The sequence below is a fragment of the Coenobita brevimanus genome, chromosome 110 (genome assembly GCF_032717465.1).
Source record: "Coenobita brevimanus isolate Jiangsu-jjx chromosome 110, ASM3271746v2, whole genome shotgun sequence".
NCBI lineage: Eukaryota > Metazoa > Arthropoda > Malacostraca > Decapoda > Coenobitidae > Coenobita > Coenobita brevimanus.
Genome location: NC_137063.1, coordinates 36,721,769 through 36,736,880, shown reverse-complemented (window position 1 = coordinate 36,736,880; position 15,112 = coordinate 36,721,769). Strand labels below are relative to the sequence as shown.

General features: G+C 42.8%; 1 protein-coding gene across 1 annotated transcript in view; it reads right to left on the bottom strand.

The window, feature by feature from the left end:
* LOC145417549 (prolyl 4-hydroxylase subunit alpha-3-like) overlaps positions 1-15,112 on the bottom strand; it is an 86,263-nt gene that overhangs the window by 67,533 nt on the left and 3,618 nt on the right. Inside the window, exon 2 of the mRNA XM_080286257.1 lies at positions 5,087-5,200. Within this exon, the coding sequence (XP_080142383.1) occupies positions 5,087-5,200 (114 nt within the window). The remainder of the gene's footprint in view (positions 1-5,086; positions 5,201-15,112) is intronic.

Below are 15,112 nucleotides of genomic sequence, written 5' to 3'. Positions count from 1 at the left end.
GATCTGATTCATCAGTGGTAACGAGGGAATTAACTCGAGCTATATGGAAGTCCTCCAGTTCGCAAAGTATCTCTTAAATTTAATAAAATTGTTAGGACATAGCAAGAATAAATCAAAATAAGTACGTCATGGGACTGGTTTAAGAACCACATGGACAACCTGTGTGATGGAGCCAAGAATTTTAGGCCTAAAATTTAACTTCTTCACTCCGATTAAGTACTGTATTTTTAGATGCAGGAGGATCTCTGACAGTGATCATGTCTGTCTGCTGTTCACTGACGTTTTTCGGACGTTTGGTGCTTCACTCCCATAAGCTATTGCAAAACATCGTATTACAACCCTGCTATGATTCCGCATGTCCTGTACTTTTTCACTTGTTAGATACAGCAGCATCTGTAGGAGCGGCCCTGTCTGTAACTTATGTTTTTGTTTGTTTGTTTTTATGTTAGACGAATTGCTGCACTCTTGTAGATTTTAATGACTTTAAAGAAGCCCAATTAGGGTCCTGAAGCATCTGCACCTAGATAATTCTTTTGTATTTGTTTTCTTTGGCTAATGAAGAGATGATTATATACAAATTAGGAAAAACTGCTAGTACTGAACGGGTTAATGAAGAGTAAATCTAACTCTACCAGTTTGGAAAATCCCTCCTGCTCTGAATAAAACGGTCTGGAGACAACAAAAATAGAAATTATGTCACTGGAGTAATGAGCTTAAGTCAACAGATGGATGACCTATTTTTCCGGCAATTGTGTCCATAATTTATTGTTTTAGTATTGGCTTTTTCTCATTCTACGTTGTACCCACCTCTTTGAAACTGTGTGATATGGGGTTGCTATGATGATGATGATGCCCTGTCAATGGGTCGGCTGGGGGGAGGGGGGGGGGTGGCCGAAGAGCTTATTACTGGACTCTTTGTAACAGAACACAGTGTATCCTATGACCGTATTCTGGGTGACAAATGAAACTTCGCAGCTCCTCCCTTAGCGGTATATTTTGCCTATTACACCTTAATATTCTCTCGCATGTTATTAATATCTTGTTAATGTCGACACAGTTTATGCCACTGACACACAAAAGGATAAGGTGCAAAAGGGAAAATGTCTGAGGAAGTGACGCTGTCTGATCCCCAAAGCCGCTGTAAATACTCCTTTCGTTGTCCATCACAGCAGTCCCTACAGCACTTAACACCTTCAATTCCTAGACATACTTTTGTTACGCATTGTCCCTAACGTTAAAGAACTCAACTAAGGGGAGCCTTTTTGAGCTGGAGAAATTAGACAAAGCTTTAATTAACCTTATCAGTACAAGATGTCTCCCCGAAGCCTAATAAAGTCCCTGGTGGCAGGAAAAAAAACTCAGTGCCTTTATCCTAAGGGCCAAAGGACGTATTCTTCATTTTTCTATTTTAATTTCCTAACGTTTTTATTCACCGTATAGAGACTTTTCGACCTCAGAGAATTAGATACAACCTTAACATCTTCTGTCCGGTGACGTCCTATCACTTCATTCCTGCTAACTGGGGACTATGTTATTGAGTTTGAGGGATGACATTATTATGAAGCAATTAATGACGGCTATATCTGATCCTTACTGATTAATGAATGCCTCCTGAGGCGAATGAACTGTCTAGGGACAAAAAAGGAAAAGAAGAAAGTCATTGTAGTAGGGGGGTGGTTACACATTGGTTAATAAAGGAGGATCCAAGGGTACGGACCTATGATTTTTGCAGGTATGAGCCGATAGGCGGAGGACGTCATTCTTAAGTGCCGGTACCCTTCCAGTAATATCCCCCACACAGGAACCCTGGTCACCAATGAGTTAATAAACCGCTCCAGTATGAGAGGCCTTACCTAATAAAAAAAAAAAAATCTGAAAGCAGCAACAATTAATTATTACGAACGTCACCGGAAGCGGGGGGTCAAGGAAATGACACACGTATGACCTCTAATTTATGAACAATTTCTGGTCAGGTAAAAGATATTTTGTCTGTAATGCCTCAAAAATTCTCTACCTCCATTTCTCTATTCGCCACACTCTCCGACATCCTGGGTATGTCTTCAGCAACACAAACTTAGGCCTCATTATTCCCTCACGTCATTTCCTTGTGATTTGTTTTGAGGAGGTCACATCACTCCACTTCCAATATCAACTTCTCAGAGGTTGTGCTGAACAGACTCTACGCGTCCTGTAAAAACTCTTTTTACTTACCAAATCTACAAAGATCTTAGCCACTTGTTTGACAGTATGGAGTACAGCTCAGGTGTGTGTGTGTGTGTGTGTGTGTGTGTGTGTGTGTGTGTGTGTGTGTGTGTGTGTGTGTGTGTGTGTGTGTGTGTGTGTGTGTGTTGTAAGGAGGGGAAGCATAAAGTTCTTTTAAAGTGGATGAGATCAGCGATTTTTTGGTCTCAGTTCACTTCCTCTCACTTGCCTCTAACAGCCTCTCCCTTATTGCTGCAGCGTTGATTCTATCTCCTTTATCGCCGTCACACTAATCACTGCTCTTCTAAACCCCCTGCTTGCGTTCTTTCCCCATTATAGAGGACACACAGAACCCATTTAGCCACACGCTCACCCCGTTTCTGCCCTGCTCTGTACGGCAACACTTAGCTGAACTTCTCGGTCCTTAATGTAGTTGGTCTGCTGCGGAATTACCTTTTTTAGTCTGCCTTACACTGTACCTGAACTAGAGTCTTTAAAACGAAAGTGTATAGACGCATCGAAATGAAAGATGCTTGATACCGGCTGTAATTTTTTTATAATTTTTGTAATGTACAATATCTGCTGGATTTCAACCTTTATGATGCCCTTTTTTCACCGGAAAACTGACTAAACAATAACAAGGACAAAATTACGTAACTGTGAAGAGTGCGGTGTGTGATTATGTTATTTTGACTGAAGAAAAAGTTATGGGGCTTCACTGATTAAGATTTACAGTATAACAGCTAACTTCAATATTTTTCTCACAACAAACCACACAGTCCCAAACTATGTACAAAGACATAACACACCCTCACACTAAAGCACATCCCAGTACACTGCACACAGCACACACACCCGCGACAGACTGGCTAGGTAAGGGCGGTATATCATGACAGACGCTAAACATATGTGGCCGTCAGGAGGAGGAGGGGTAGTGTGTTGTGGGGGACGATGTCAACAACCCCACTTTAAAGAGAGAGAGAGAGAGAGAGAGAGAGAGAGAGAGAGAGAATCATAACTGTACTCAGCGATCCAGGAAGTGTAATTAAGCCATATAGTTTTTTGTGACACGCGAACTGCTAGGTTGAACCACGAGAGAGAGAGAGAGAGAGAGAGAGTTTAGGTGTAGCAGGTTCAGTTCTTTGGGGGGGAGGGGGCAAGGAATCTTGTCCGAAATTCCTCCTCTTGCTCGAATCCATATCGGGACATAAGATATTTCGGTTCTGTTTTTCACCTTGCTTGGTACTCTTACTTAGTGTCTTGCTAATAACTATATTTCCCCCGTGTGACTAGATATGTTCCTGGTGAAAAACCTAATTTTACCTAATCGTGAATAGCCACTGGAGTCAATAAAATCGTATATATATATATATATATATATATATATATATATATATATATATATATATATATATATATATATATATATATATATATATATATATATATATATATATATATATATATATATATATATATATATATATATATATATATATTTTTTTTTTTTTTTTTCCAGACACTAAGTACTTGCCCGCATAAAGTAGCTTTGTTTTTGTCAATGTAGCAAAAAAATTTACAGGAGGGGGATTTCTAGCACCCTGGCCCAAAGAGGATTTTACCCCAAACCCTGCCCAAAGGCAGAGTTCCTTGCCACACCCGGGGAGGTATCGTTGGGGTTACGGGGCTTACTATACCAAAAATGTGGTGGGCGGTGGGGTCGCCACATCCCTACGCCTAGAAAGAGGGTGTGGTGTGTAAAGTGTGTATAGTGTACTGTTGTGTAGATAGTTGGAGAAGAATGTACTGGAGAGCATGCTGGTCTCCTGTTCTCCGTGTTAATGAAACACTGAACAAAAATCAGCAAAGGGGAATGGACAGGAACTATGCTGAGAGCTGATGAAATGGGAGTTCTAGCTCTCCCTAACACCAGCTTACCATCACCCTCAGGACTACTACCCAGATCGGCTGGTGCTACAGCTTCCTTCCTAAAAAATGGTAATAGACAAAATGAAAACAAGAGGTCCTTGAAAGTCTTATGACAGGAATGCAAAACACAGCCATCTTGGGTAAGGTTAAATCAGTAACATGTATGTATCTGAAGAAAGCAGGAACATTAACATCACAGATCAAGTGCAGTTGCTTATGCAAATACGAGTAATAATTATCATTCATTATGAAAATACGAAAAATAATAGCCTATAAAAGCTTTCTTCTTTTTATCGATTAGAACAAAGTAATTCGCTCCATTAAAAATATGATTATAAATAATAACTAAACTTAAAGCTTTGTCTATGAAAACACAACTTATTCGTTCCATCAAAAATCAAATAATAATTATCGCTATAATGATCATAAATAAACTGAGAAGGTTGCCTACAAAAGAAACAAGCCTTTAAACTAAACTAAATAGCTCCACTCTATACAAATTATGAATGTAAATCATTCTCAGTTACACCAAATTAGACAAACTGGAAACTGACAAAGAAATTAAGAACTTATCATTTTAAAAAAGTCAATGCCAAATCCCATTTTGCAAGCATCTGAACTCAGGTGCTCAAGGTTAAGTAAGCTACAGTTAGTTCAGAACATTTAAGGGTAGGAGACTGAACTACACCCCTAGTAGCATCTACACGAATGATAAACCCTGGGACACCTCTGGGATTGAACTGTGACTGGAAGGCCATGGTGTGCTGCGACCCAAGTAGACTACCAATCAAGCTACTAGGCGCCTAAATTATCAAATACATAATGCACATTTTATTTACACTTGTATTTAATCTTTTCAAATACAACCGTTCAAATACTGTCAATGTTGCTGGAGATTCAGGCGATTACATTCGGTTCATGCTTTACTTCGACTTATGTTGGTTGAACCTCGCACCTGTTCTGTTGTTCAAAGTCGGTGAAAGTTGAAGTGTCCATAGTCGCTCGAGTCTGGGTCGCCAACACGGTTCCTATCAGTTCACCAAAATCGATGTCTTCAGGAGCGGAGAAGCTGAAACAAACACAGGTTGCATGTGTCCTACTCTTACACCAGTCCGACTGCAGTATGACTTGTGATTTCTTTGGAGAGAACTGTCAGCTCAGTTATATTGTTTCTCTCAGAACTCTAATGAATAGCCATTGGCGTCTGTCAGGTGCACTGTTACAGTGGCATTCGTCTCCATCTGAGTGCGAAACCAGCAACATATAGATCTTCAGAAGTTCAGAAGAATTACTTTTCCCTGCTTCGACGACTGCCGAAAATGTCGATGAGTCTCTATGTTCGGCTTGTTGACAAAATACCTTTCGATGTTTAAGATTGCTAAGCTTGAAAGTCTTTGTTGTCCCATCGTTGTCCGCAGGTACGCCCACCGCCTGGTTATTAGAATACGAATGTCTAGTCCTGATTCATTCCTATACTAAACCAAGCTAAAATCACTTTATACGAATCATAACATCAGCTACTGGAATCATCTCTCTACCATAAACTGGTCTTCACTATAAATTATTAGACGCTCGAAGCATCATCAGTTTCATTATTTAGGAATGAGACAAATGCACATGATAAGAAGCACCATATTGTGTTAAAGCGGTGCAATGAAGAGTACAGGAACTTGAAAATCGGACTCAGTACTCTGAGTCTTAACTAGCACTTATATTTTTACAATTAAGCAACAGTTGACGGAGGTATCATGCAACGCATCAACTGACTAGACAGAATACACCAGAAGCTGAATGAAAGTTCAATATAATTTGGATTTGGGCCTATAGGCAACGACCTTTCCCAGGAGGACTTTATACTCGATATTACATATGTGGTCTTTGAACCAAAGTTTAGTCCTCTCACATGTTTGTAAAGCTCGGTAATGCTCTCCAGTACACTGTATCACCTAATTTGATACAGCCCTCCCCTCAGCTCTATATAATCAACAGACCCTAAGATTACTAATGAATCCCAGTAAAGTCCAATTACTGGAGTAAACAAAACCAAGCCCAAGCAGAAAATAGTATATTATACTGTACAGTATTGACAGGAATTTTGTCAATGTCAGTTTCATATAATTAGAAATTCACCAGATTTCGCACAAATGCTTGAATCAGTACCTACAGTACAAGCTGTAAACCGTCAGTCAACACGTTGTGGTGCTCCACTTACGCAAAAATATATAAAATACGCTACAACAGTTTAAAGAAATTGTCCATCTGTATCATACTATGTCAGAAGAAATGGCAGCTCTAGATCGGTAAGGTATATCGGCACCATGAGGGTCTTACCATGTCATAGTATTCCGCTTGCTCAAAGCACACGTAGGGCTACCAACTCAGTGGGAACCAATATCGCTGAAACAACTCAATGTCCCTAAAAATAAAGCCAAAGTAGCCAGAAGTCGCCGAATGAGATCTAAAGAAGAAGAAGAACAATAAGAACCTAGTGCCAAAATCCAGCACAAAGCCGGATCATCGGCTACAAGTTGTGTACGTTGGGTGGGCCAGAAGAAATAGGTCAATGGAAGGAGTATATCATATCACAGATGGGGCTATTGAAAAAAGGAACGGAATTAGATGTCGGAAAGAAGACCAATAGAGGTAAGGAAGGACATGATATTATGGAGGGAAAATACGATGACTCTCGGAGAAAGTCTGCAAGAAGGGGGGGACGTTGGAGGTGAGACAAAAATGGAAATGCAATACGTCGCTGTAGTGTGTAAAGTGGACAATCAAGGAAAATATGGCGTACAGAAAGAATGGTATTGCAACGAGTACAAAGGGGAGGGCGATCACCAGACATCAAATAAGAGTGGGTAAGTCGTGTATGACCGATTCTGAGGCGAGCTAAAGCCGTCTCCCACCTTCTATTACGGTGGCAAGGGGTCAACCAATGAGAAATAAACGGTTTAACAACACGTAGTTTGTTATTAGTGATAGAGTCCCAACAAGACTGCCACCGGTGCTGAAGGAAGGATGACAGAGCAGGAAGAAGGTCAGAGACTGGAATGAGGAAGGAAGGAGAGACATCCCTGCTAACTGCCATGCGAGCCAACTGATCAGCACGTTCATTGCCTGCGATGCCCACATGTCCTGGGACCCAACAGAACTGGACTGTTTTACGACGGGAGGAGATACGGAACAACCATTCCAAGATACGAAGAACCAGAGGGTGAGAAGCCGAAGGTGACTGAAGAAGGGATAGAGCACTATATGAATCAGAGAATATCACAAATGAGGAAGAAGAGGCATGACAAATATACCGCAACGCAAACAAGAGGGCATATAATTCTGCTGTTAGAACACTTGCATAGGTAGGAAGGCTAAAATGATAATGAATGTCAGGAAAGAGTATCGCAAATCCAACGCCAGCAGGAGTTTTTGAACCATCAGTGTATATAGGGACTGCAGAGGAATGTTGGGAGAGATGGTCTGAAAACCGAGAACGAAGAATGAAAGGAAGAGAATTGGACTTGGAATAAGGGAAAATGGAAGAACAAATGTGGCGTCGAGGAAGTAACCATGGAGGAAAAAGACAAGTGCGGAAAGGAAAAACATTACTAACAGTAAGAGAGGAGCGCGAGAGAAGAGTACGGGTTCGAACTGCAAATGGTGGCTTGGTCCTAGGAGTGGAAAATATGCCTGGGTCAGGACTGGGAGGAAGTAGAGAAGGGGTATGAGGAAAACAGTGCAACTTAGCATAGGTACGAAGAGAAAGAAGAGCGCGACGACGGAAGAGTGATGGAACTCCTGATTCAGCATACAGACTCTCAACTGGGGAGGACTTAAAGGCACCAAGAGCCAGACGCAAACCGTAATGATGTACAGAATCAAGTTGTTGGAGGACGGTGTCTGAAGCAGAAGAATAGACTTGGCAAGCATAGTCAAATTTGGAGAGAACGAGAACAATATGGAGGCGAAGGAGAGTAGCTCGATCAGCACCCCACGACACATGAGACAAAGTTTGCAAGAGACGGAGGCGTTGCAAGGCTGAGGTTTTCAAGGAGGTAATATGATCCTTCCAAGTAAGACGGGAATCGAAAAGAAGGCCAAGAAAGGAAGCGGAGGTTTTGTACGGGAGAGGAGAGCCATAAAGAAAAAGAGGTGGTTGAGGAATATGATGAGAACGATTAAAAGTAATAGCATGAGACTTAAGAGGAGAGAACCGAAAGCCATGAGAAGTGGCCCATTCTGAGGCAGCGGAAACTGCACGTTGAATAAGAGCACCAAGGGCAGAGATGTCAGGATTTGAGGCATATATTGCAAAATCATCAACATACAAAGAAGAACGGACACCAACTGGGAGACAAGAAACAATCCCATTAATTGCTAATAAAAATAGAGTAGTGCTAAGAACACTGCCTTGGGGAACACCTTCGTATTGTGGAAATGAGTCTGAATAGGTATGTTGAACACAGACTCTAAAGAAACGAGTTGATAGAAAATTCTTTAAAAAGACACCAAGGTTACCATCAATACCACAAGAGCGAACTGTGCTTAAAATATGGCAGCGCCAGGCTGTGTCATAAGCTTTCTCAAGGTCGAAGAACACTGCGATAACAGATTGTTGAGTGGCAAAGGCTGAACGGATATAAGTCTCAAGATTTAGGAGGGGAGTTAAGGTGCCGCGAGCTTTTCGAAAACCAAATTGTGAAGAAGACAAAAGTTGCTTGGATTCTAGGAGCCACATAAGGCGATGATTTATCATACGCTCAAACAATTTGCAAAGACAGCTAGTAAGAGCAATGGGGCGATAATCTTGAGGGACATGGCCTTGCTTTCCCGGTTTAAGAAATGGGAGAATGACAGCATCACGAAATGAAGGGGGAAGAACACCCTCTGTCCAGATATGATTATAAATAGTTATTAATAAGGCCATGGCCTGAGGGGAAAGGTGACGGAGCATATTATAGTGTATGCCATCAGGACCCTCGCAAGTGTTCTTACACAGACGAAGGGCAGAGGTCAATTCATGGAGTGTGAATGGCGCGTTATATGACTGACTAGACGACAGCTTGAGGACAACAGGCGTACATTCAGTAGCAGCTTTAAGGGTATGAAATTCAGGTGAGAGATGAGAGCCGCTACTAACATTACTGAAGTGACGACCTAAGCCATTAGCAACTAGATGAGCATCTGCGACTGACTCTCCATCTAAGTGTAGGACAGGGGAGGGCATAGGAAGATGCTTACCCGCTATTTTGCGTATACGTTTCCAGACGGATGCAATGGGTGTATTGGTAGTAATGGTGGAAACGTATGACCTCCAGCTACGGCGTTTAGCCTGTTTAACAATCTTTCGAAGACGGGCACGGGCCTTTTTAAACAGCAGAAATGCATTCTGTTCATCCGCAGTGTTGCGTTTGCGTAGGTAACTCTTCCAACGTGCACGTTTAACACGGAGTGCTACAGTACAGTCTGAATCCCACCAAGGTACACACTTAGAAGTAAAAGGACGGGACGACCTAGGGATCACGGTCAAAGCTGCACTAAGAATTAATTCATTAAAATAAGTGAGCATATCTAAAATAGTAGAGAATGAAGAAGGAGGTACAGTAGGAACAGTCAGAGAAGTAAATGACGGCCAGTCAGCTTTCGGGAAACACCATCGAGGGGGTCTGGGTGCAGGACGATATGTGGTAAGAGTAAGTTTGATAGGAAAGTGGTCGCTATATAAAACGTCTGAAAGAACAGACCAATGGAAATCTAGGGAAAGAGAAGGGGAGCATAGGGAGAGATCAAGACAGGAAAAAGTGTGAGTTCTAGAGTCAAAATGTGTATAAGTTCAGTATGGATAAATCGTTATTAAAAATAAAAGATTCAAGGTGGCGGCCACGCAAATTTGTAACATCATCGCCCCACAAAGCGTGGCGACAGTTAAAATCTCCCATTAATAAAATTGGAGTGGGTAATTGTGATAATAAAAGGGTTAAAGCTGGGAAATCAATAGGTTGGGAGGGAGAGAAATATACAGACACCATCGTAATCCATTGTTCGAGAAAAACACGAACAAAATGACATGGAACAGTGGTGTGAAGCGACAGATATTCTAATGGGACTGTGTTATGAACTAAAATGATGGAAACAGGAAGAGAAGCAGGAGAAAACAAGAAACAATAGTCAGGTATGGGTACTGGTGGGGAAGACAAACGGAGTTCTTGTAAACAGACTATTGAAGGATGGTGAATTGAAAGTAGATAACGTAGATCATTACGGTGGGCCATGAAACTTCGCATGTTCCATTGTAAACGAGACATATTAAAATTGTATAACACTAAAAAGTAAAATAAAAGAACTAAAAGTAAAATCAAAGAAAAGTAAAAGGTTACCAAAAATTTACAAAGAATAAAATATAGTAAAAAACGAATTTATGTTGAACGGGTATCACACATCACCGGGTTGGTTCAATGGTAGGAATAGGAGCAGAGTGTGGAAGAAGTGAATGAGTAGGACGGTCGCTATAGCCTGGTGGCATAGGGAGGGATAAAGGAGAGGGATTAGAACATGAAAGAGGGGCAGAAGGGGAAGGAGGGATGGGAGTGGGAGGAAGATCGGAAGGAGCTGAATGGACTTCTGCTGTATGACGTATTTTGGGGGGACTCAGTGGTTCTTGTAAAGGAGTTGCTAAGTATTCCATAATATCTGAGAGAGTTTCACTCTCGGCACCTGTTGATTGTGTCATCTGTGGTGTTGACAGGGGAGCTGGAACTGGTTGTGAAGTGGTTTGAGGAGTCCGGATAGGGTTGGAACTAGCTGATCGTTGGGTTGAGACAGGGATCTTTGTTGTTGGTGTCACGGAGGGCGAAGGACGAGTAATTCGCATTTTACGAGTTGGGGGAGAGTGTGTGGGTTTTGTGGTACCCTTGGTATCCGATATGGTGGGAGGCAGCCCACGTTTGCCAGAGGCAGGCAGACGGCAGGCATCACGCTGTGGCAGAGGAAGTAACTGTTGGTGTTGGGAAGAGGATGAGCGGGGTGGAGCAGCAGAACTGGAAGGGCGATGGGGGGAAGAGAGGGGAGTGGACAACGGAAGTGACAAGGAGGAGGTAGGAGTGGAAGAGTCTAGGACAGAGAAAGAGTTGGAAATAGAAACTGAAGGGGCCTGAGAGTAGGAGGCAGAACAAGAGGAGGGAGAAGGGGAGGTGGAAGAGGGGAGAGTAGAGACAGATGGAGAGGAGACAATAGTGACAGTCAGAGGGGTAGGTGAGGAGGAGGTATGAGTAGGGACAGGAAAAGAGGTTGAAATAGTAGAGGAGCTGGTGGCTGGCGATACCAAGGGGACAGGTGTGTCAGATAAGGTGATGGTAGAAAAGCAGTTAGAGTGTGTCGTGGTTGTAGTATGGTAGGACTGAGAGGTGGCAGAGGTAGTGGAAATAGGCCGGGCCACTCGAGCATTGGTAACACGGGAGGAGAATCCTAAATCACGGGCACGTTGACGGGCTGCACGGAGGGAGAGACCTTCTTTCCAGCGAATCCTTGCGACTTCCGATTCAAAAATGTATTCTGGACAGTTCCGGGACGAGGCAGCATGAGAACCTTGGCAGTTCGGGCAGACTTGGTTCTGTGCTACGCAGGCTAAGGAGGTGTGGCCGGGTTGGGCGCAGGTTGGGCACACTGCCTCTGACCTGCAGTATTTAGCTGGGTGGCCGTAGCGCCAACAAGAAAAGCACTGTCGAGGACGAGGCGTATATTCTTTGACTGCAAGTCGTGTACCACCAATGATGAGAGAGGCAGGTAAATCGCGGTCTTTAAAGATTATTTTGGCAATGTTGGCGGAGTACTTGCGGCGCCCCTGGGGGGGAAGTGTGTAGCACTGAACAGATATTACTGGTAGTTGTTGTGCAGACAAGATTGCTTTGGATGTCTGCGGAACATTCTGAGAAGTTACGATCTCCAATTGTTATGTATGAGGGAATGAGAACAGTTCCAGTACTAGAGTTTAATTGGAGATCTGGAGTTGCTGAGATGGGATGGCCAGAGGGATCGGTGAGCGACCTCACCTTCTCAGCCTGTGCAGCAGTTTTAACGGTCAAGAGGCGGTCTCCATTTGGTCGTGATGTGAAAGTGACGTCGGGACCTATTTGTTGAAGGAGAGAGAGATGGAGGGTGAGGTCATTTGTTGTGGGTTCAATGTTGAAAAATTTTGGCCATGTCTGGCGACCAAAAATTGATGTTATTGTTGGAGGGTTTGGAAAGAGGGGAGGGGGAAGGAGAGGGGGGAGAGAAGAAGAAACAGAAGGATAGGAAGAGGAAGAAAGAGGCGGAAAAGTAGGGGGAGGGGGATCCACCTGACCGGGAGAAGGTTTTGGAGGAGCATCTCCCGTTGCTCCTTGGGTTTTTTTTATAATTTCATTATTGGCCATGGTGAGCCTAATTATTCAAGCGGGAATTAACTAGTCCACTCCTGAGAGCCCGAGTCAAGAGTAAGGGTGAAAGAAACAAGGGCTACCGTACCCATGGTTCCCTGAGGCCGTTTGCGACTGACATAAAAGAGACAGCCTTGCATCCCATCAGCACGGCTCTCACACCTTAGGAAGGTGAGAAGAAAGAAAATAAAAGAAGAAAAGAGAAGAAAAAGAACCAAGCAAAATTAGTAGGGCCAAGGACTGGGACCCAAGGGTGGGGGAAGCAGGGTATAGGAGGAAGCAGGGTATAGGGGGGAAGAAGGGCATAGGGAAACCACCTCCACCATCAGGTCCCAGCCCCAGACCCCTGAGCCCCCCCACGACTACAACGGGCTTGGTTTTTGGGGGGAATGAGATCTAAAATGTGCCGATTAGTGAATGAATTCATATGAGACTGCAAAGAAGTCTCGGATATATGATTAAAAAGTTTGTATTATACTTCATAATTATTTATGGGCTCAACGCAATAAAACGCACCAAACGGCATTAGAACAACCCTGTCAAGACAGGTTAATATACAGGAAAATATCTGCCCGAATTTTTGGCGAGTTCTGCCCGAATACAGCCTTGACTGAAGACTGGGGGGCAATAGCCCCCCCCCCCCGCTTCCTACGCCTATGAGAGAGAGCAGTGGCAGATTTGGGGAGGACACTGGCACATTCCCCTAAAATCCTACTGGGCTACATTCACCCAAGGCGATCATGATTTGGCTGAGGCTGTGTGTGGTGCAGACACTGTACTGATGGTTCGGTTAAATGATGAAACCTTCATGGACGCAGCTGACTTCCTGAGACTACCTTCCGCAGTACTTTTGACAACCCTGGCAGGTCCTATGTAACGTGATTTTAGCCAGTATTCTATGTTACCAATAAAACTTCCTTCTTTTTTTTTCTTCTTATTTGCTAATATATGACTTTCTTTTTTTATATTTTTTGTCTCAAATGAAACAAAATATCACCAAGAAAAGCCAACGTAAGAAAGCTCCAGCAAGGGTGATTGAGTATAATTTTCGAAATTACATTCAACGAAGACACTGAAATTAATAGGCTCATTAGTTAACTTAAACAACTCTAAGAACTTTCTCGCGTCTATAAGCATCTGTCTGCAATGCGTTTTTCGTACTTAGCAAATAAAGAGGTGAGGATGGTTATTCAGCTCCTTACCAGTAGCCTATACTTTAGCGGGACTATTTGCACCTATTAGCATTTTTATGTCCGCGTCTTAAACAGTCTCTCCGTCTTTTATTGCATCAGTATTGAAATTAACTAACCTAACTGTATGCAGACCAACCTGACTTGACATAACCTAATTTTAACGTACATGTGCTAACAGATGGCGACACGACTGGACACCTTCTCCCCTTCTGATTTGCTAGTTGTAAATACTGGAAAGTGCATTTGCGTCGGATGTGTATAGAAAACCAATTGCTTAAAATTTCATAAATGGTGAACATATTAATTTCTGTCTCCGTTAGTTAGGTGTAATTCGAAATTAATATCAGTAATTGATGCTCCATTTGCGACTATGATTTCATGACTCAGCATTGTCTCGCTAGCTAGCCACTTCTTCAACGTGATCGCATGCTTGCGAGCAGACTGCAACCAAGTGCGAACCATGATAGGCTGGCAGACCGTTTCCCAAGAAAATGTTAACCTATACTAGAGTAGGGTGAAAGTACCCTGCCACTACGGCTGTACTAATACTATTACTAATGATGATGATGGTGATGATGATGATGATGGTCAATAATAATTATCACCATCATAACAATAACAGAAATATTAATAAAATTACTTTATGACTATAGTCGCGGCACACGACTCTGAGATTGTCATTATCGGACCCTGGCAACCTACCATTCAAAAGTGAGTCTGATTTCGTATCATATTATACACGAATCATATTATTATGCACGAATATATTATATACGAATATTATTATACACGAACATATTATACACGAATCACATGGGTTTCATACACGAAATCAGAAGCACAGTTGAGGGGTAGGTTGCCAAAGTAGGATAATACCAACCTCAGAGTCGCGAGCAGTTGTAATTTCTCCATCTTTTATTGAAAAAACAAAATATGGTATATGATGAAATTTGATACTTCATTGCTGTCCCTCAAAAATGACTACATCAACCAGAGAGAGAGAGAGATCAGTGGTGTGTATGACGTAGCATAAGATAATGAGGGAATGGGAGAGAGAGAGAGAGAGAAAGGGAGAGACAAAGGGGAAGGGGGGGGGAAAGGAAGAGAGAAGTGAAAGTTAAGTGTGTAGGGAGGAAGGGGGAAGAGTGGAAAATAATGAGAGCGGTAGGTTGGGTGGGAAGGAGAGAAGCAGAGTGAGGCAAGGGGGAGGGGGGAGGGGAGAGAATCAGAAGGAGGGAGGGAAGGAGGGACATAACGGTAAGGAAGCCACAACTTCCACTGCGGACATGAGTGTAACCTACACCTCCCCTCACCTTCCTCCTTTCTTCCCCTCCATTCCGGCCATATACAGTGGCGAATCGGGAGGGGAGGGGGGCAAAA